The 22,177-nt window shown below is 35.6% G+C and overlaps 1 protein-coding gene across 3 annotated transcripts in view; it reads right to left on the bottom strand.

Moving 5' to 3' along the window:
• Positions 1-22,177, bottom strand: part of ELAPOR2 (endosome-lysosome associated apoptosis and autophagy regulator family member 2) — a 1,439,853-nt gene that overhangs the window by 868,404 nt on the left and 549,272 nt on the right. Inside the window, exons 1-2 of one of the 3 annotated variants that reach the window (XM_044088349.1) lie at positions 16,943-16,961; positions 12,153-12,348 (exon numbers count right to left, since the gene is read on the bottom strand). In XM_044088349.1, coding sequence (XP_043944284.1) covers positions 12,153-12,313 — 161 coding nt within the window. In that variant the 5' untranslated portion in view covers positions 12,314-12,348; positions 16,943-16,961. Of the gene's footprint in view, positions 1-12,152; positions 12,349-16,879; positions 16,914-16,942; positions 16,962-22,177 lie in introns of those variants that run through there. The other 2 variants (XM_044088348.1, XM_044088347.1) reach the window with 2 other exon arrangements.

The raw sequence follows: 22,177 nt of genomic DNA, 5'->3' as shown, positions 1-22,177 counted from the left end.
TTTATATATATATATATATATATACTTATCCCGGTTAGGGGTCGCCACAGCGGAACTCCAGTCCGCTAATGTTTGGTAGTGGATTTTTACGTACCGAGTTACCAGCCCTGATGCACAACCTTCAACAAAGGCACGCCCATTCACGCATGCCTCCATACAGAAGGCGCTCTAGCTGAGAACTGAACGTGACAACATCTTGCTGTGAGTCGACAACGCTACCGCAGCACCACAGCGACCCCTAACCGGGATAAGCTGAAAGACACAACAACATATTTATATATATATATATATATACATATATATATATATATATATATATATATATATATACACACATATATATATAAATATATATATATATATATGTATATATATATATATATATATATATATATATATATATAATATATATACATATATATATATATATATATATATATATATATATATATATATATACACATTATATACATATATGTATATATATATATATATATGTATATATATATTTATTTGTATATATATATACACACACACACACATATATATATATATATATTCATATACATATATACATATATATACATATATACACACACACACACATATATATTTTTTATCAGTTATAAATTTACATTGGTTGCATGAACCACATTTTGTGGTACAATAATCCTTTCCTTTATTATTGTCCCTGTTGCCCTGCTTTTGTTGTTCCATGTAACTTTTTATATTTTTCCTCATCTTATACACTATTCCTGGTTTAGTACCCATGATTTCAGATAAACAAAAATCCCCTGTAATCAAGTACCAATACTTGTGAATGATTTTGATTAATTCATTAGCTGATGGACTGTATAACATAATTAAAGATCTCTGATGCGACTCCATCCCCTTTGACTCCACTTTAGTATCGTTGTTAAAGGGCATTAGCCCCTGATCCTTGTATGTGTCTGTGTATGTATCTGAACCCAACAGGGGTTTGTATTTATTACCCCATTCATTTAATACATACTGACCCACATCATGCATCATATCCAACGGATAGCCGCTGTCCTGAAACATATTGTTTATAAGTTGGATTTCATCTACTAGTGTGATGAGATCTGATGTCATACGTAGGGCTCTAATACATTGCCCTTTATAAATATTATATTTCAACTTAGATATTCAAGATAATCATTGGAGAATGTATTTTTCCTATATATTTTGGAATGAAGTGAGCCCTCATGTTCATATATGAATGTGCCCAAGTAAGCGATTCCTTCTTGACTATAGGAGTAGGTAAATTTGAGGAATTCGCTGCTATTATTCAAAAATTGAATAAATTCATCTAATTTATCTATATTGGAATTCCATAATATGTAAATGTCATCCAGGAACCTAGAGTAGTGCATAATGTCAGAGAGATGAGCACTCTGTAATAAGATGTTGTATTCCCAGTCAAGCATGACCAGCTTGGCAAAAATGAGAGCACAAGCTGCTCCCATAGCTTCCCCCCTGGTCTGCCTGAAGTGCTCACCCTCAAAGTAAATAAAATTGTTTTCTAACTCTACACTCATACATTCCATTATAAGACTGACTTCATCCCATTTAATATCAGAATGTTTCATAATGCTGTTACAAAAGGCTTCAAGTCCTGCATGTTTAGGAATACATAAAAAAAAGTCAATGACATCAATAGTGACAAATAACCACCCTTTCTTCCAGGATTGAATGGGAAACTTCCTTAAAAATTCCCAAGAATCTTTAACCATATGTGGTATTTTTTATAAATATGTTTGAGTCTGACATCAATGAATTTGCCGACAGGGAATGTTTTTGACTTGCTTCCCGATATAATAGGTCGAGAAGGCGGGTCAACCATGTTCTTGTGTATCTTTGGTATACCCACTAATGTAGCAAGCCTTGGGTACTTGACTGTCAGGAATTTGTAGATGTCCTTAGTTATCCTACCATCAATGTAAAATTCTTCCAGGTAGGAATCAATTCTTTGATAAGCTATGTTAACTTCATTAATAGAAATGGATTCATAGTTACCCGAACTGTATAAAATATCATACATTCTTTTAGTGTATTCTATACTGTCATAAATGACAATCCCACCACCTTTGTCGGGTTTCATAACCCTAAGACTAGCGTCCAATTGAAGTTCATGTAATGTTTTCTTTTCTTTTGAAGTTAAATTACTAATATGTTTCTTTTTCTTGTATTCACTATATAAATTATAAATCTCCCTAGTCACTATTTTCTCATAGGTGTCAACAAGGGGATGACTGGGGGGGATAAAAGTACTCTTTTGACTGAACACTGAATCCATACTAGTAGATTCCTTTTCAATATTTTTTTGAATGTTTGGCCTGCCCTTGTACATTATAGCTAGGTTAATTATCCTAGTGAACTTCTTTAATTCACATAGACTATCGACCAAATCAAAATGGGGGGTAGGTGTATATTTCATCCCTTTTGCCAATAAATTAAAATGTGTATTATGTATAATTATGTTAGAAAAAATGTAAATGTTAAAACCATTTAAAGTATGTTTTCGGTTTTCCACTTTAATTTTTTTGTCAGTATTGAAGTTACGAAGAATACTATTTACTACCACCTTCTGTTGTTGTCCCATTCCTTCTGTTTGTCCATCACCCTTGTGTAATGTCTTTGATAATAATTGTTTCTGTGTGGCTGTCCCTGTTGTGTTTGGTCCCTCCAAAAATGTGATTCATTGTAGTACTGTTCCCTATCATTGACTCTACCTGTATTGTAATCTTCTTTTTGTGTCAAATTTGTTGCATTGCACCTCACTTTGTCCTTATACCAATTATATGCCACCCCTTTCCTGTATTGTTCTACATCTCTGCGTATATTTTTGTGCTTGGTTTCACAAATATTATGTGTCCACCATTCTACTATGTTAAATTGTTTACAATATAACCTTTCCCATTCCAAGAATAATAAATCATTGGTGATTTTTACATTTAAATTTTCCGTTTCTTGCACTAATTTGCATAACCTTTCATCATTGTGTTTCGTAATCATTTTCATAAAATTAATACCACAGTCATCAAAAAATTGATTGAATTCACATATCACATTGTCCGTCAACACTATTCCCATAGGGGTTTTAAAAAATCTTAAACCTTTAGGTACTATTTTCATAGTGATACATTTCTGTAAATATGCATTATCAGCTTTAAGGCCATTAATATTCTTAAGCTTCTTCCTCATTGTATATATCATGTCCTTCAAGGTTCCCACTACTTCCGAACCCATATTGCTCCCTTCTGTAACCTGAGATGCTTTATCAAAGTTACAGTCAGTGTTCAGAAATTTGTTAAACTGCGTCTCTTTGTTATTGCCAGCTCTTACTGATGTCGCTGTATAATAATTTGAAGAAGAAACAGTACCTTTAGAATGTTGTTCATTCCTCCCAACAACATTAGAATATGTCTTAGTGGGAAACACTCTCTTGGGCTTAGCACCAACTCGTTTGGCTTCCTCATCAATGTCATAAATAGAAAAATCAAAAGTAAAATTTGAAATATTTATTTTACTACTATTTAAAGGCTCTGAATGTTGAGAGCCTGCTCAATGTCTATCGGAAAACTTCTGGCCACTGTACCCTGTCCATTGGGAATAGGAAAACTGTCCTCAGTATGACCAGTTACTTTTGGTTGACCAATGTCATCCCTCCTGTCCAAACATACTGTTTTAAATGTAGGTTTGTTCTGCTCTGTATCAGGTATGTCCCCACTGAATTCCCCACTACTAGTCTGTAATGAAGGGCTGCCAGACTTGGCCCCTGTATTGCTTTGGCCCTCCTTCGATGTACATACCAGGTCAGAAGAAACCTGTTTGAGGAAATCAAACAGTTTGCCGACTTGGCCTTTGAGCACTACCAGGTCAGCACGAAGCTGTTGTAACTCATCTTTTTCATCCACCATCCATTTGGGTGTATTGCCACCGGTGTCATCCATAGCTAAGATCGACAACTGAATATTCACTAAGAAAACAACTCCAAACAACAATCAATGCCACGGAGAAACCAATAAGTGTCCAGTCACCTCTAGGTTGGTATATACTGCCCTGCGAAGACCAGCAACCAAATCCAATGATGTAAAACGATTTACTGTACAACATAAAAATAGTTAAAACCATGATATGTATATATATATATATATATATATATATATATATATATATATATAGATATATGTATATATATATATATATATATATATATATATATATATATGTGTGTATATATATATATATATATATATATATATATATATATTTATATACATGTGTGTATATATATATTTATATATATATATATACATATCTATATATATCTGTATGTGTACATATATATCTATATATATATAACTATATATATATCTATATCTATATATATATATATATATATATATATATATACATACATACATATATATATATATATATATATATATATATATATATATATATATATACACACACACACAGAGGAAACCAGAGCACCCAGAGGACACCCACACAAAAGCAGGGGGGACATGCAGACTCCTCACAGAAGACACTCCAGCTGAGAATCAAACCAGAGAACCTTTTGCTGTGAGATGACAATGCTACTGCTGCACCACTATGCCTTTCTTTATAAATGCCTGTTTACATTGTATTTTACTGAGAATGTTTATTTTGTTTCTTACCAAAACTGGATGAGGAGTGAGAGAATCCCTTCAAAAACTCAGAAAAGGAAGACTGAAAAAAATTATATTGCCTATATCAGCTTACCCCTTTCATCACACTGTTTCACCACCTCTGCAGCAGAGGATCCAAAATGTAAATCGCTATCCAAAGGGCAATTTAAAAATCTAATTTTTATCTTGGAGGTTTTGAGAATGCAGCCATGTAATTCTCCTCAAAACAGTACCAGTACCCATATCCCTTAAAGAAATATCAAGAGTTACATATACACTGTAAACATTGAGTAGTCACTTGAAGAATAGAAGAAACTAAATTATTTAAAGCAGATATTTCCTCACAAAAAGAAACTGCAGATAAAAAAAATCCTCACACTTTTCCAGTTAGTCAGAACAAATCTTAACACACTAGTCTAATGATTCAAAATTCTGAAAAATCAAAGTTTCAGAAGCATACACTTTTTCCTAATACTTATCAATAATTTTTCCATCCTTATCAGAAAGAGAGTAGGATTGGAATTAACTTAATGTTTAGCAGCAGCAGAATTAACTAAAGAATTAACTAAAGCTGTAGCTGCTTGATCAGGTTTGTATAAAACTGTTTGGCGATTGCTGGCTGACTGTCAGGAAAATTGCAGGCAGTAACACAAACCTCCTCCAAAACTGCAGAACTGGAGAAATGGGTGCAGGTTCTGCAACCTCTTCTTGTGACAACTCATCAGTATTTTTTGAGGGACTGAAAAATATCAGTGTTCTTCCACTGAAAACACAAAAACATTTCAGAAATAGTTTGTTTGTTTGTTTGTGTCTTTTGGCTTTTCCCGGTTAGGGGCCGCCACAGCGGAACTCCCGTCCGCTAATGATTAGCAGTATATTTTTATGTACTGGCTTGCCGGGCCTAACGCACAACCTTCAACGAAGGAACGCCCATAGTATCAGAGAAATACAACTCCCATACAGGAAGAGTCAGAAACTAAGCTTTTTTCTGAGTCTGAATCAGAAATCTATGGAGAAAACTCTATATGCATCCCTTCATCCTCCTGTCCAAGATTCAGAATCTTGAATGTCTTCAGGAAAGGAGGAATCCCTCTTTCTATTACTAGAACTTGCTTTACAAGATGCATCAATAGCCTGAATTAAACTCTGAGCCAGATGCAGTAAACAATTGTCCAAGGAAATTTGAGCAGGAATAGATACATGCTTAGTTTTCTGTTTCTTTTTGACAGGAAAACTGGGACCAACAATGTTATTAATGGTAGATGTGATTCCTCAGGAAAGGGAACTACATTCTGAAAAAAAAAAAATAGGGAAGCCTTCTCCGTTCCCTCTCCCAGGACTGGCAAGACACACACTCCCTCACCCAAAGAAGGGACCCCAAGAGAGTACTTGACTAACCCCTGGTCCATAGTGGCTGTAGGTGCAACACCAGAGGAATCCTGGGTAATAGATGAGTGGTCTGAGATACAACTAATGACTACAGCGTAGATAATGACCTGCAGCTGAGGCAAATTGCTAGCCTAATCTGATGTCAAAGGATGCTTGCTGAACTTTTTCTTTGTGGTTGGAGGAAGGATGGACCATGGGGCCAACAGAATGTAAAAAAGAGCACCTCCCATTTATAAGTACAATATGTTCTGGTGACAGTTCATTAAAACAAACTCATAGTTTGAAAATAACTTTTCTTATTTGATGGAAGGTTCTCCCTAAAGGGATCTCATTTTCCCAGCAAAGGAACTGCACATGCCAACCACTGATCCTTGAAAGCCTCAAACGAGCATACCCTTCAGGGGCAGTAAAGCTCTGTAGGGCTTGGCACCCAAACTTGTCTTTTACTTTGGAAGCTAGCTGGCTGCCATACCCTTGGCAGGGTATAACCCCCATACAGCTAAGGCTATTGCAGCAGTGATCAATGATGACCATCTAAGCATTCAGTGGTGCTTTTATGGCTTACTGTATTTTGTTTGGGTTGGTTTTCACTCTGTAATATTTGTTTTCAGCATCATGACAAAATGTGATGCACCCAAAGCAAAGAGAAAAAAACAAAACATTTTAGAAACGTGAATTACTCCTTAGCAATGGTGCAGTTGAGAAGATATTTAAATGTCTGCCAAATATTTCAACTAAAAAGTGACTGCTGACAATGCAATTTCTGTCTTTCTCTCTATCTCATTCTGTTTCTATTCTATTTGTACTTCTATTTTCTGAGTGAAGCCAGGAATTAACATTTGAAAAACACTTTTTTTTTTCAATCACTATCCTCATCAACACTTTACATTTTTATATTACTGCTTCACATAATTTGGTGACAGAGGGAGGCAATGAATGCGCATATCTAAATGGACTGGGGCAGGGTTATTATTACTACAGGGACAAATTTGAACAAGGTAGACAGTTTAAATAAATAGCCAATTATAAACTAATGCACATGCAATACAGTCTTCCAGCAGTAGTCTTCCTCTTAAGAATGCATTCTAAACCTACTTCAAGAAAGCAATTTTCTTTCAGACATATGAGAAGGTTACACCTCAGATGCTCAGCTGTGAACAAATTCAACTAATGTAGACTTGTTTCACTTAAACACCAGCCCTGCTATGCCATATCAGTGACTGGTTTACCTGTGATCAAATGACAGCAAAGGTCTGTCAATTTCATCCACAGACTGACTCAGTATCCATGAACTACAGCCAGTTTGACTACATACACCTCATATATCAAACTGTGACTGAATAAACAGAATAATTTCACAATACTGTATTTGGGCTTGTTTCACTTAAAACCCATGCTAGCCTTGTTTAAATATGGTCAAACCACAGTAAATAGCAATCACTTTCAAATACAAACTGCCTCCATATCTACCTGTTACACACACACTGTTAACATATCAAATGCCTTATGATTAAAGAAAATGTTAATATATCTCAATTTATTTCTGTCTAACACATACAGTGTAACCCATTGTAGCCACCCCTCTGTAAACATACACACACAGAAACACAATTACAGCTACTTTACTAAATGTCCACACCTCAGATGTCCAACTGAGAGCACATGAAAGAATGACTGAATAATGACCACAGTAATGTATTACATCTTGTTGCTGGCTCACAGAGACAGAAGATAGACACACACAGACTGCTTGTACACACACACAAACAGAAAATATACAAAAAAAATACACATGTACAAACTATTGACTGTAACAAAGATAAAACTTTCATACTGTCCAGCAGGATGGCTAGCAGTGACCCCAACACTGTTGAGCAAACCACCACCAATAAGATTCATATCACAAGGAAAATACCACACAGTAAGCACACTACAGCACACAATACAGTATTTCATTTTAAAACAGCATTATTTAAATTAAAAAATCCCCCACACCTGCACCACTGTAGCCCATCCATGAGTATGTTTTCACTTTTGTTGTTTTCTATATCAACACAACCAGCCCACACTGAAGTGTTGCATCTATCCCCCCTAGTAAAATGGCAGGAGGACCTGTAACAAGTTGTAACCTCCTTATTCTTTAAGGTGCAGAAATGAATGCCAAGCCGTTCTGAAAATAACCCATTCAAATAAAGTGACATTTATTTTGTTTATACAGAAATTGGAAGTCAACGAATGTGCAAAGCTCTATGTCCTGAAAAGTAAAGTCAGACAATTCATGAGTCACTCTGCACATAGGTAGGCCTTTTAAACTTTCTTTCCCTTTGTTACTCGTGGCATGTTCCTTTATATGGAAAATAATTTGGTAAAGTGTTTCTAAACATAGTTGGCATTTGTCTCTCCCTTTAACTTTCCTGTAACATGTTTTCCCATATGGTATAGAACTCTGGCAAATGTCACTACAAAAGTTGGGTTGTTTTTTCTTCCTTTTTTCCTGCAAAATGCCACAGCCACCACCACCACCCCCACTCCAAATACGCCACCTTACTCATGTATGCTAACCCAAATCTTGCTCCTGTCCTAACCCCAAACTGAAACAATACATTACTAAAACCCTTTAACAGCACCACTACATATGCCAAAATGACACAGAACACACACATGCAACACAATGCAACCCTTATTCTAACACTAACCTGCAAACACTTGCACATACACATTAAATGCTATAATGCGACCTTGCACATTACTATAACCACTACTTTTAAATTAAAACATTCATTTTCCTGGATGCTCCTACTTACATAACCTATATAAAACTTTAATTTAACTTTAAGTGATTCTCACAAATGACATTTCACTCATTTGTGCATTTTCTCTCTTTTTTAATCTTACAAAAAACTTTTCAAAGAACTAGGTATTCAACCTTTTGAATTTTTACTAAGTGCACATGTGTGTTTGTGTACACACACACACACACACACACACAGTGGAGACACAACTGCAAATTCAGTGCATTTTACTTACAGTGAAGGATAAAGGCAAAATGAACACCAGTATAATTCACTAATCAAGAAGTCCCCTAAATAAAACACAGTCTTACACTTTTTACTTCCCCTGCTTGGTTCCAGCTGAGGTACAATCCCCACCAAAAACTCCAAGTAATGTCAGGTAATCCTCCAAATGGATCTATAGGTACCTTCCATTTGTTCCATATCCTCTTTCAGTACACTTTATAGCAGGTATATTCCAAGAGTCAGTACCTTTTGCCACAATACTCCCTCTCCATGGAAAAAGATTGGCAATCAGCAAATGCCCCTTACTCTTGACCATACAGATCCCTCTGCACTGAGAAGCAGACTCCTTTGCTCCACTGGGCTACAGAATTATCTTTTCAAATCACTACTACATGTGGTTCATATCAGTTTTTGTTACTGTATGCTCTGCTATAATGTCTGCTACATACATCCTGGTTCAAATAGCACCACACACACTTCAACAGCCTTATATCTCTAGGACAGAGAACTAGTCCTGTAAAACCAGGGTTTGTGAATTATCATCTCCTTAAAGTCTATTTTATGTTTTAAACCAGCTAATGCACTCAGAGCAGTTTATGTACTACATTTTACCTGACCGCTCACTCACAGGATTAAGGTTAAAAGCTGTTAAACATCTTCATCCTATAGTCCAGAATTTGATTCCCTCAACCTTCATTAACCTACTATACGACTATGAACAAGTCATTTAATTAAGCAGTTATCTGGAACAACTGAGAAACTGGGCTCGGCTTCTCAATGGTCTCCTAGACCATATGCAAAATAACTAATTATTCCACATGTCATGTTGTAGAAACACCCGCTCAAATACTGCACTGCATAGCAAAACAGCACTTTTGCAAGAATAGTAACTTGCTTCAACAAAAAGATATTTTAACAGCTTTATAACATCCTAACATTCATTATGCCACTACATAAAAATTTATATTACAAAGGTAAATTAGCATTGAGATTTACTATAACAGAAGGAAAGCATTTCTTTTTCATATGAACTATAAAAATACATAAAACAAAAAAATGATTTTGAGATCACACGACAGTAGGAAAAAAAGGTACAAATCCTCTTACTCCACTGACATCAGATATCAATCACAGAATAATGAAACTTCCATTCACCCTTCACATGAACTTTGATCTAACAAAATATAACAAAAAGAGACTGCAGTGCAAATGAAAGAACGTGTCCATGATTTACTCTACAATCTACCAACAGAATATACTGCAAATGTAATTTTTCAATGATAAACATATTGGTGTAGTGCATTCTGACATAGTGATAACTGTAGGACTCTATACTTCAAAAATCAACCATTCCATTCATAGGAGAAGTGTAGTGCTGTACAAGAACACATCAAAGTGAAGAGAAGAAACCTGCTACTAATTCCCACTTCTGTGTGATCTCAAAGTTGGTATATTTACAGATGTGGGAGTTGGGATGCAGAAGGACTTGCCCTCTTCAAAAACACTTTGCATATTTTATTGCAGTTTGATGGGTGGGAGTTTGATGCTTAATGATCTCTATAATAAATCTCAGAGTAATGACACATTGATGACATACATACACTTTTCCCTTAAATCATGCATACATTAAGTGACACAGAATATTTACTAGCATTAATTTTATTTTTCTAACTTACTTGTTTTCCCCTAGACTGTCTAGAATTTTGCCCCTTAACTTTATATTCTGATTTTAAGTAAGGAAATTCTAACCTTCACGTGCACCACTTCAGGTAGCTAGCCAAAAGACTACCAATTAGTATGGAATGAATGTTGATCTCCTTCTGTATATATGCCAGACTTACTGAAAGCAAAATAAAGTGTATCCTATTAGTCGCATTCTTCCAGGTCTCCTGCTTCACTATCAGGGCTCCAAGCCCTTTACCCCAAGCAGCCAACCTGACTAGTTTTTTATACATAGATATATATATATATATATATATATATATATATGTGTGTGTGTGTGTGTGTGTGTGTGTGTGTGTGTGTGTGTGTGTGTGTGTGTGTGTGCACGCGCGTGTGTGTAGTATATGTATGCTTGCCTGATAATATATGCTCAGTTATTTTAAATTACTCCCATACATTCATCCACAAACCCTTTTTCCCATTTTTGCACATGGGTGTCACTTCAACAGTGACAATCATCTGGAGCCAAGGTTCACACTGCCAGGTATTTACTGTAGAGAATACAGAAAAATAAATTTAAGACCTGTAATTGACACACACAAATTATTACTCTGATTTTTCAGTTCCTCTAAGTCAACTGCTTCATTGTGAAAAAGGTTAGACCCATGACATCAGCACATTTACTGTTCATTTATTTGAATTTGTTAACTGGGGTAGAGCACTGAGCACATCTGATCAATTTCAGTCTCAGCCTGGGAAATACAACAGGTAGTACAGTGTTTGACAACTACAGAATGAGTATACTTGGGAAATACAGTATCAAAACAATAAAATGCACATTATATACAAAACAATAACAGCTACAGATTTTACTGAGTAGAGTATGAGTATAATATGAAAACTGCCTAATTCAGAAAATGTATATTAATTGCATCATGTATAGCAATAGTTGCTCATTGAATACATGTTGTACCTCTACAAGAGACTGAAGAATGTTTTGGGGAATTATAATGTGGAGGTAAAACTGGTACCATAGATTACTACACCAGTTGGGATGCATTTGCATTTAGCTTGATGTGTAAGGTGGGTGGAGCAAGTTCATAAATACATTATAATTAAAAGGAGACTGCCCCAGACTTGGCAGAGCTGTGTTAAAATTTCATTATCTCACTGACACACTGTGTAACAGTCAACAAGATATTTTTTTCTTGTGACAGAAGTTCATATTAGAAGGCAGAATTTGATTTGTGTTTCTTTCCTAACATTGCCCAACCCCTAAAAAATAAAATGTCACACAAATTTGCTTGCAGAAGAAAAAAAAAATTCAACAAAACGTAAATTAACATAGATGATTAGTCTATTTCACACTAATATACAAACTACTTACTTTATACAACTACCTTCATTACTAGAAGATGCGCCAGTGGGACTATCAAGGAATGTAGCCACTAAAGAGAATCCTGAAGGAATGTTGTCCCACTCATCAAACCTTATACCACTCCCTAAGGAATACGTTCCTGCATTACATTTGCTGCACACCTGATTCATTATGTCCAGGTACTCCCCAGCTGCACATGAAAAGGCTGTGGAACAAAAAAGAAAACGGATTAGAATTTCAGGAAACATTTATTTTACTCAGATTATTAACAGGGAATAATAAATCAAAGTGCAAAAAGGCTCTAAGACCACTGAATATTGCTTTGGAAATGGCTAATAAAGCTTATTGCAAACAGACGCGCATGCAAATGAAGCTGATTGACTTTAAAACTACCTTTATATGTGCGTGTCTGTGTGTGTGTGCATCTGTACGTGTGTGTGTGTGTGTGTGTGTGTGTGTGTGTGTGTGTGTGTGTGTGTGTGTGTGTGTGTGTGTGTGATGCATGTATATTTGCCTTTGTATACAGGGCAAGTCTGATTAGGCACTGAATCCCATTTCAACAGAGGTGCAGGATTAAAGCTCCAGAGTTACAATAATACATGAAGCAGAATCACAAAAACAAAAGTATAAAATAATAAAGGAAACAGAATCAGAAAAAAACGTACATATATCCTTTGCACTCATTCGTGGAAATGTATACACAACTTTCATATTACTCTTTTATGCAAAGCAGAAGAATACAGAAGACGAACTGCAGAATTTAAAAGTGAAAACAATTTCTAAAGAATACTAATAATACTGTAAGAATGACTGTTAGAAAGTGTATTTAAAATGAGTGTGGATAACTACAGTAGAGCCAGTTGACATTGGATGGAATTATTTATAAAATATTTTTTAGGTAAAATTTATTTACATAGGAGAATTTCTTTATTATTCTAATTGTCTTACCTATAACCAGGACTTAAAATGGGATATATATCCTAAGTTAAACAGAAAGATAAAGACCTGAAAAAGAAAAACAGCCTACATTTTAGAGTGATATATCTCACAACCATACACTACGAATGTTATACACAACATATTTAACCTCACTGCTACTTAACTTATGAGATCAATAATACAGTACAGTGATCTGTTTCAAATTATCCACACCATTAAATTTGTCTTACAACAATTGTTTGCTGTCCAAAAAATGGTATGTAAATATGTATGTATTTATTTACTTATATATTTAGATCTCTTAGTTGGAGAAGAGTTTGGTTCCAAAGGGGTCTAGTTTAGGCTTCATCTGGGAAAATACATAAGAAAAAACAAGCAAAATTCAAAAAAATAGTTGAAAAGCAATAATTTCAGCATATGAATCTAGTAAAATGCAATAATTCACTATAGCATGATCAATTTTAATGAAAGACATATCTAAGTTGTAGTCACTCTTTGTTCCCTTAAATAAGAATATAAGAACAATGATTTTGAAGAGCCAGTTAAGCCTGGTCTACCCTTTTATCAGCTGCAGATTCTGCTTAACACATTACTCTTTCAACCCTATCATAAGCACTTCTTTATGTTAGCTTATGCATTCTGCAAGTGCCACAGTTTCAGATCACACAACCTTTTCAAAAAGGCTCTTCCAAACATATACCAGCCATCCCATTACTGTAGAAAAAATAACATCCATGCATCCTGTTTGAGCAACACTACAACCTTTATTTCTCATTTTTAATACAGTAGTCTTTTGGTTGATTCCCTTGAGGCACATAAAACCTTCTATCATCCCCTGCCCCCTTTCTTCAAAGTTGTATATATTCCTCTACTATAATTTCTCCCTTTATATGACTTCTGCTGAAATTGTGAATGATTTTTATTTTCCTCTTGATAACTATAACTATATCTGCTCTTAAAATAGCCATGTGAAGATGGGATCTCCAGAACTACACAAAATACTTTGTATCATTTTAACACAGGGGAATGTTAATTTCTTTTTAAACTAATGGCTCTTCCCATAATTCCCAGTAATCAAAGCATTCCACAGGTCACATGATGTAATTTATTAGAATTTTCCTGAAAAAATGGGTCTAGGTATTTACAGCACCACAGAGCAATGCATTTACAAAGAAATAACATTTAATTTACAAAAGCACACAATAAAATTAGAAAATCTTATAAGATATTAATTATGCAAGAAAGAAATCCGAAAAAAGTCTGATAAATATGTAGTGTACACCAATAAAGGGAAAGTAAGGCATAGCAAGCAAACAAGAAAAAGTTCACAAGTGGAAACTAACAAGCAGCATGATAGGAACAAAACTGAACTTGGCAACATGGAATGTCAATGGGCTATAGCCTAAAAAACTAGACCAGATGTGATGATGTTGCAGCAGACATACTTAACTGAAGAAATATGAGGATCAAGGCAGCCCGCAGGATTTTCTACAGGGGGGGTGCAAACCCAGAGCCCCGCTCACACAGCCCCACCCACACAGCCATTCCAGTATCCCATTACTTGACTATTTCTCCCCATTTGCCATAGACTCTGTTCAAATCTCTCAGTGAGCATACTGTTTTATGCTTTACTTCTACAATGATTACAGACATTTGGATTCAATTTACAACTTTTATTTCAAACGTTACAGCCCAAACACTGATAGTCATTTACTAAACCTAAACAAAGCACTAGTCTTACAATGAAAACAGACTTGGCATTAAAGCTTCTCTACCTTTGAAACTCACATTCACTGAAACAGCACTGAAACCCACATTCAAAGAAAATGCATCTGGCCAGTGGCAGGTTATTTACCTTTGAGCTGTTTTCAAGCAATAGGCTCCTTGCACACCTTGTTAGGGCCATGCAAAAGTTCTTTGATTCACCTGATTGGATTAATTATAATACATAATTGAATTATATCACTTGTATTATATAGTACCACTTGTTTGAGTGTGTTTTAAATTTATAGTTTTGAACATTTTTCCAGTAAGCAATGAAACAAAACATAAACCATTAATGACAAACTGCCCAATTCAGAACATTTCAAACATAAAAGGCCACTCAAACTTGTGCCATTACAATCCACAAATATCAGTCAATATACACAATCTCTGCAGAAGTAAAAGTCATCTGAATAATTCCACATTAAAGATATCTGAAACAAATGAAGAGGTTGTTGCTAGAAAACAACTGTATATGTCAGTGTTTCATCTACAAATTCAGTGCCTGCTGCCGTCAAAGAATAAATTGCCTATGTTAAATTAAAAAAATGTCAGTACTTCCGCAATAAGTAAGCCTGGAAACGTCAACTACATCTACTTTCAGAGTACACTGAATCCACCTTTTTATTCTATCTAGAATCTCAAAGGTTGTGGCCATACAGATTGTTATGAATCAAGAAAGTCAGCTGTTATAACAGCAGCAAGACCAGGCTGAATTACATAATACAACAGAGCTGGGGGTGGCAGAATTAAAGATGTTAAGATTTGCACTGGGTGTAACAAGGATGGACAGAATTAGGAATCAGTATATTAGAGGGTCAGCCAAGTTTGGACACTTTGAAGACAAAGCTAGAGAGGCGAGATTGCATTGGATTGGACGTGCTGAGTAGGAATGCTGGGTATACTGAGAAAAGGTTGCTAAGGATGGAGCTACCAGGTAAGAGGAAAAGAAGAAGGCCTAACATAAGGTGTATGGATGTGGTGAGAGAGGACATGCAGGTAGTTGGTGTGACAGAGCAAGATGCAGAGGACAGGAAGACATGGAAACAGATGATCTGCTGTGGCGACCCCTAGCGGGAACAGCTGAAAGAAGATGATTATTATTATTATTTTAAAAAGTGTTTAACATTTTGTTCAGTTTAGATGAATCAATATAGTGGATTCATTTTATAGGGATTTACTAAACATGCAGAACAAAGTAAAAGGGGAGGCGTGTTTGCGCACTGAATCTGTACATGTTTTCATTTGGAAGCAGTACTGTATTGTGCCAGTAAGTAAATGCAGGATGCAAGTGAGCAGATGCACTCCACTTGCTGCAGAAGTGTATCTCTACATTGTAATGTTATGTTGGGCATATACAGTGGATATAAAAAGTGTACATACCCCTGTTAAAATGCCAGGTTTTTGTGATATATAAAATGAGACCACAATAAATAATTTCAAAACTTTTCCCACCTTTAATGTGACCTATAACCTGTACAATTCAATTGAAAAACAAATCTGTTACGGGAAAAAAAAAAATAAAAAAAAATATGCAATAAGCTTATTGCATAAGTGTGCACACCCTTAATCGAATATTTTGTTAATTATTGTGATGCAGCTCTGTTGGAGCTTTTGGCTTCAAGCCTCTGAAGAAATATTTACAGCTAGAACTTCATGGGTATTAAAAGTAAATTAATAATGAAACAAGTATATATTAAAGTCCTCTACGATCTGTACTACTACAGAAATGACCAGGATCACCATGGGCCCTGAAAGAAATGCATAAGCTCAGGGGGACACAATCCAGTTAACAAAAGTACACAAGTTACATGTGACAATATTTCATAAACAGGAGTAACCTGCTGATAGACATTTCTAAAGCTCAGGCATATATACCACACTTTTCTTCACTGTATGACCTAGGCCATCAACAATAATCAATAAAATCAAAACTGCAACAGGTGATAATGCACAATATACACAGTTTACAAGCACTTATAAGTATACACATATTAAGAGAAAAATTATCAATGCAATAACCTAACACTTACCAGGAAATAAATTGCACATAATAATTTATAAAGTCAAACATGCCCTTGGTGTAAGTGACTTACTTCAGTGTAACATCTACATAAGAAGAGTCTCACACCATGAGCCAGATTCCAAAAGACCAGCTCTCAGTTTATGTGACTTACTCTGGTGTAACACACCTTAGTTAAGTCACTTACACTGACAGCTTTTGGAATCCAGCCCACTGTTACAGCCTCGTGAAGAATCACAGTCTCCACTACCTTGCTTTTTTAACATTTGCCTTTGTCACTCACAGCCACTCATTTACTGAGTTTATTCATTTATTTTACTGGAGACTATTCCATAATTCTCTTTGTCTACAGTTCTGAAGTGAACCTAAACAATCCATCCCGAAATGTTCTCACCTCACTAATCTGTAGAGGTCTTCTTGAACCACACCCTTCTTCAAGTTCACTGCTCAGGGGATTATGACACCCCTCCCACAAAGAATACACAACACGCACACACTTTATCAAGCCAGCTATAGTTCTTCTAAATTTCTATATTTGCCACTGGGTTGGGCTATTTTGAATGTCCTAATACTAACATTTGGAAATGCTTTAAATTTCTCATACTTTTTATCTATTCAGTAAAAATGTGTGATATTACAGATACTCAGACTATCACATGCAAACCTAGGCATACATTAATAAAAAAAGGGTAATATGTAATGGAAAACATGCTGAAACAATCAGCAAAGACTAATCCTGAATATATATATATATATATATATATATATATATATATATATATATATATATATATATATATATCTGAAAGGAATCACTTAAATGTAATGCAGTTACAAGACAATGAGGGGTGATACCTCTTTAACAGTGACCACATACAGTAAATTCTCGGTTAACTGGTCTGGCACGCATGGGGATGGGTAGATGCCAGATAACTGTAGTTTCTGGTTGCTTGAGAGTTGCTATTAAAAATAGGTCTAACTAATACTGTACCCTATACTATTTGTTTGGTTTGACTTGTTCTCAAGGTTGGTGAGAGAGGGACTTTATTCCTATCTTCCTTTTAAAAATTCAAACTCTAAAAATGTAAGGTATGCTTCTGCAGGGGGGGGGCAGAAACTGCAACACATGAAAACTGTACTGTATTTCTTTGATTTTTTGTTCTGGTTGCTTGAGTTCTGGTTAACAGAGTTTACTACATTAAAAAAAGGCTAATTACATCTGCACATTCACACGTGACATCATAAACAAGGCAAGGTGGATATGAAACATTTTCAGCAGCCTTTGTTTTTAAGGACATTAACTCATGACAGCATAGCAACAGTACTAAATCTATATCAAGGCACAAAAAATACATTCTGACAAGGAATACCTTAAAGATTTTTCTCCAGTTATTAGATGTATGAAGTCTAATACAGATGTGCAGTTACTTTAACAAACCAATGTAGATGGGTTACAAAACAGAGTAAAAGAAAGCGCCAATCCAGGAATGGTGCTTACATGGACTAACAAACATTTTTTTTCCCTTAAACGAGAGTATTCCTTTCCTATTTCACTTCTGGAAGCAAGATCATCCTTTAATTATCATCTCTAGCAACATTATACCTTTTGCCTATTAATGCACATCCACTTCACTGGTAAAAGTTATTTCTATTAAACCTCAAATATCATAACAGAACACCTTTCTAGCATTGGTCAAAGACCTGAATTCTGTTTTAGCCAAAATATGGCATTCTTAAAAAAAGGTCCAAGTTCCAAGCAAGCATCTCCCAGTAAAATCCCACAGTAGCAGGTAAATAAACTGCATTGTTTTCACACTAGTCTCTAAATAAAGTGAAACGTTTTCAATTTTTCCCTCAACTGGGAAATGGCATTGACACAAGTCAAGAAAGACCTTTAAGCTCCACACCAACAAAAGTACTAACACCTCGTTATACTACAGCAAAACAGCAAAGCCTGCTATAACAAACAATCCCCATATCAAATCCTAAAGCTATTTGCTAGGAACTGCACGATTAGACACTTACAGGAAAGTCTGTAGCATAATAATATACATTTTACTGTGAGAATATTTTATCAGTCACAGAATATATAACAAGGTTAACATTTTGTTGTGTATGCCCAATACCCAGGTAAATTCACTATACATTTCTAGAACATTTCACTCTGCATTGGAGTACCTTCCTCTGTTGAGAAGTTGCCAGGGTCAGTCTCTAAGTAACACTCATACAGACAGTTAACAGTGACCACAAAAAAACAAGAAATAATCTGTACTTGGCTCCCAATTTCATTTAAACTAGCACAGCAATGAAACTAGTCTAACATAAAAGCATGCATTTCATGCCACCAGATTTCATAACTGTTTAAATCTTGTATTAAAATAAAAGTTTCTGTATCTTCTTAAAAGTCAATGACAATATAACCGTACACAAAAAATAATTCTTCAGGCATATAATCAAGTCAGATGAGTTATGGCTTAGCCTTTCAAAGATAACAGTGGAGGCTACTGACAGTAAGAATTCAGTTAAACATAAAAAATAAATAAATAAACACACTATGCAATGCAACATGACAAGCAGCTGAAAGCCATAAATCAATGGCTGTTCCCGGAGGGCAATGGACACTAAAGGAGTACGCCACTTTTGCATTTTGGCGCCAAGTGTTCAGTTTACAAAAAAAAAAATTTACCTCAGGAGTGGACTTCTTTCTTGTTCCCTGGAGGGCACTGGACACTAGGGAAAATACTGGGCACTCACTCACACTCCGTCTCAACTGCGCCACTTTCGCGTTTTGGTGCCAAATGTTCAGTGCACAAAAAAAAATTACCTCAGTCAGGAGTGGACTTCTTTCTTCCCTGTCTTTGATCAACCTACCTTCTTGCTGTTATACAAAAACAAAGTACAGAACACCACCACCAGTCCAGTCCTTCCACCACATGATGAATCTTTGATTTGTTCATGTCAGGAATAGGATACTCTTCCACCGTTCACCTGCAGTCATCCAATTAACTCTATGCAACTACGGTTGTAAAGTTTAAGGAGGAGTTTGAGGCTTGTCAGTCATCAATTATGCATCATCATGTCATATGAATGCCTGCCACCTCCACTAACATCTCTTCCAAAGTTCAGAACGATGCAGGCTTTACAGAAAAAAAAAAGAAAGTGGAAATGATAGAAAAAAGTGCATTTTGCCAAATCATCACAGATAGCGTTAAGAAAATCCAGGTGGGTGCAAGTGCACCCCCTTGCACCTGCCTGCGGGCGCCCTTGATGAGGATATAATCAAAAAAGGATTTAGAGAGAGATATGGAGCAAGTGCTAGAGAAAGGAGAGAGCGAGAGATAATTACATTAATGAGAAGAGGAATGTACTTGAGGGTGGACAACATAAAAAGTGATCAGCAAGGGTGATTTGTTTTGATTAGGGGCAACTGGGTAGATGAAAGATTAATACTGGGAAACTTACATATGCCCTCCAAAGAGAAGAACTGAAGAAATACAATAAATAATGTTAGAAATAATGACATTTTCCTAAGGGGAGAGGATTAATAGCAGGAGACTGAAATTTATTAACACAAGACGTGAGTAGGGGACCAAGAAAAGACAAGCTACTGAGACAAAAAGTATTTTTACGATCTTGAAGAAAATGTATGGTCTGGGGGACATAGTGAAACTTCACCGAAGTGGTAGGACCACCACTTATTAATTGGGGCAGTATGCCATAATTGTATGGCTTGATACATGGTATGCAATGATAGAACATGGGAAAATAAAAAAAAATAAAAAATACATCAACATTCTCCATAAAATACCTGATCAAGAGCAAGTGAAAACTGAAATACAACACATAAATATGGACAAGAGGGAATGACACTGGAGACTAGAAATGGTATCACTGACAAAGTAAAAAAAAAGATTAAAACAATAATAGAATAAATGTAAGGGGAATTGCAAGGGAAGCAAATGCCAAAAAGAAAAATACTAGAATAGGAAACAATTATGAATAAAACAGACAAGAGAATACAGGAAGCATACAGCCAACACTGGACAGAGAAAAGTGAGAAGGGACTAAATTAACTAGAATGAAGGAACTTCAATAAAAAAGGCAAGCATCAGTGCAGGAGGGGAAAAAAGGGAAATTGTACAACTTGAAAAACAGTGGAGAAGAAGGACAGAGGAAAAATTAAAGGAAAGACAAGTATTACTAAGGAATATATATTATGTCAATTATCCAACATTTCAGAAAAAATGAGCAGGAAGATTAAAGCAGATAAACGTAGAAAACACTCCATAAGCTGTGATGCCCACAAAAAATGGAATATGACTAAAGATACAGATGGAATGTGGGAAATTATAACAAAAATTACTGTGGGCTATTACAAGAGTAAAGATAACAAAAGAGTAGAAAACTTTTAGAGAGGTTAAATCTTCCAAGAATTACTGAAGAGGAGGATTTTGTGTTAATGTACCCTGTAACTAGAACCGTGACAGAACAATGCAGGTACTGGCCTTAGGGAAGACATCAAAAAAGGATGGGTTTCCAATTAAGATATGGAGGGCATATAATGGACAGAGGTAGCCTGTAAATCTTGCCTTAGCTTACACAGACTCCTTAGAATAACTTCCAAGGCACATAAATGTACAAGATGCATTTGGGAAGCTTGGCTAGACAGACAAAGGCCAGCACATTAACTTCCAGGATACATTTGGGATGCTTGGCTAGGTATGAAAATCCCCCAGTGGTTGTTAGCCTAATATACACCTACAAATGTATACAGATGCACAACTATTCTTAAATGCCATGTATTGTTTAAGGAGATAATGGAAATGAAAGAAATACCAGACAAATGGCAAAGAGCAATAATTTGAATAATTTTGAAAGAAGGTAATGCTCCTGGATCGTATTGGCTTATCCCAATATTGGAACATCATTATACAATATTTGTGGCTATCCTGGCAAACAGGCTGGCAAAGAAACGTTCTAAGCTAATTGGTGACGATTAGTGTGGTTTTGTAAAGAGGAGTAAATATTTGACAAATGCAAAGTGAAGCTGGAAGGATGAAGAGCTGGATGGTGCTGATGGGGCTTGATGCGGAAAAAGTGATTGATCATATGCACTGGAGATATCCACAGGAAGTACTGAGAAGAATGGGGTTCAGTGAATGATTTATCAAGTTAATTCAGGAAATATATAGAGGTTCAATGGCACAAATAAAACTGAATGCTACACTGTCAGAAGAAATAAGGTTAGAGAGGGGAACACAAGGATGACCACTTTTCCCTGCAGGGTATTTGTTGCCATTAGCTCAAA

Source organism: Protopterus annectens, chromosome 11.part0 (genome assembly GCF_019279795.1).
Source record: "Protopterus annectens isolate FY-2018-M chromosome 11.part0, PAN1.0, whole genome shotgun sequence".
Classification (NCBI taxonomy): Eukaryota; Metazoa; Chordata; order Ceratodontiformes; family Protopteridae; genus Protopterus; species Protopterus annectens.
Note: the sequence above shows the minus strand (reverse complement) of the source record. Positions and strands in the feature narration are given on the sequence as shown.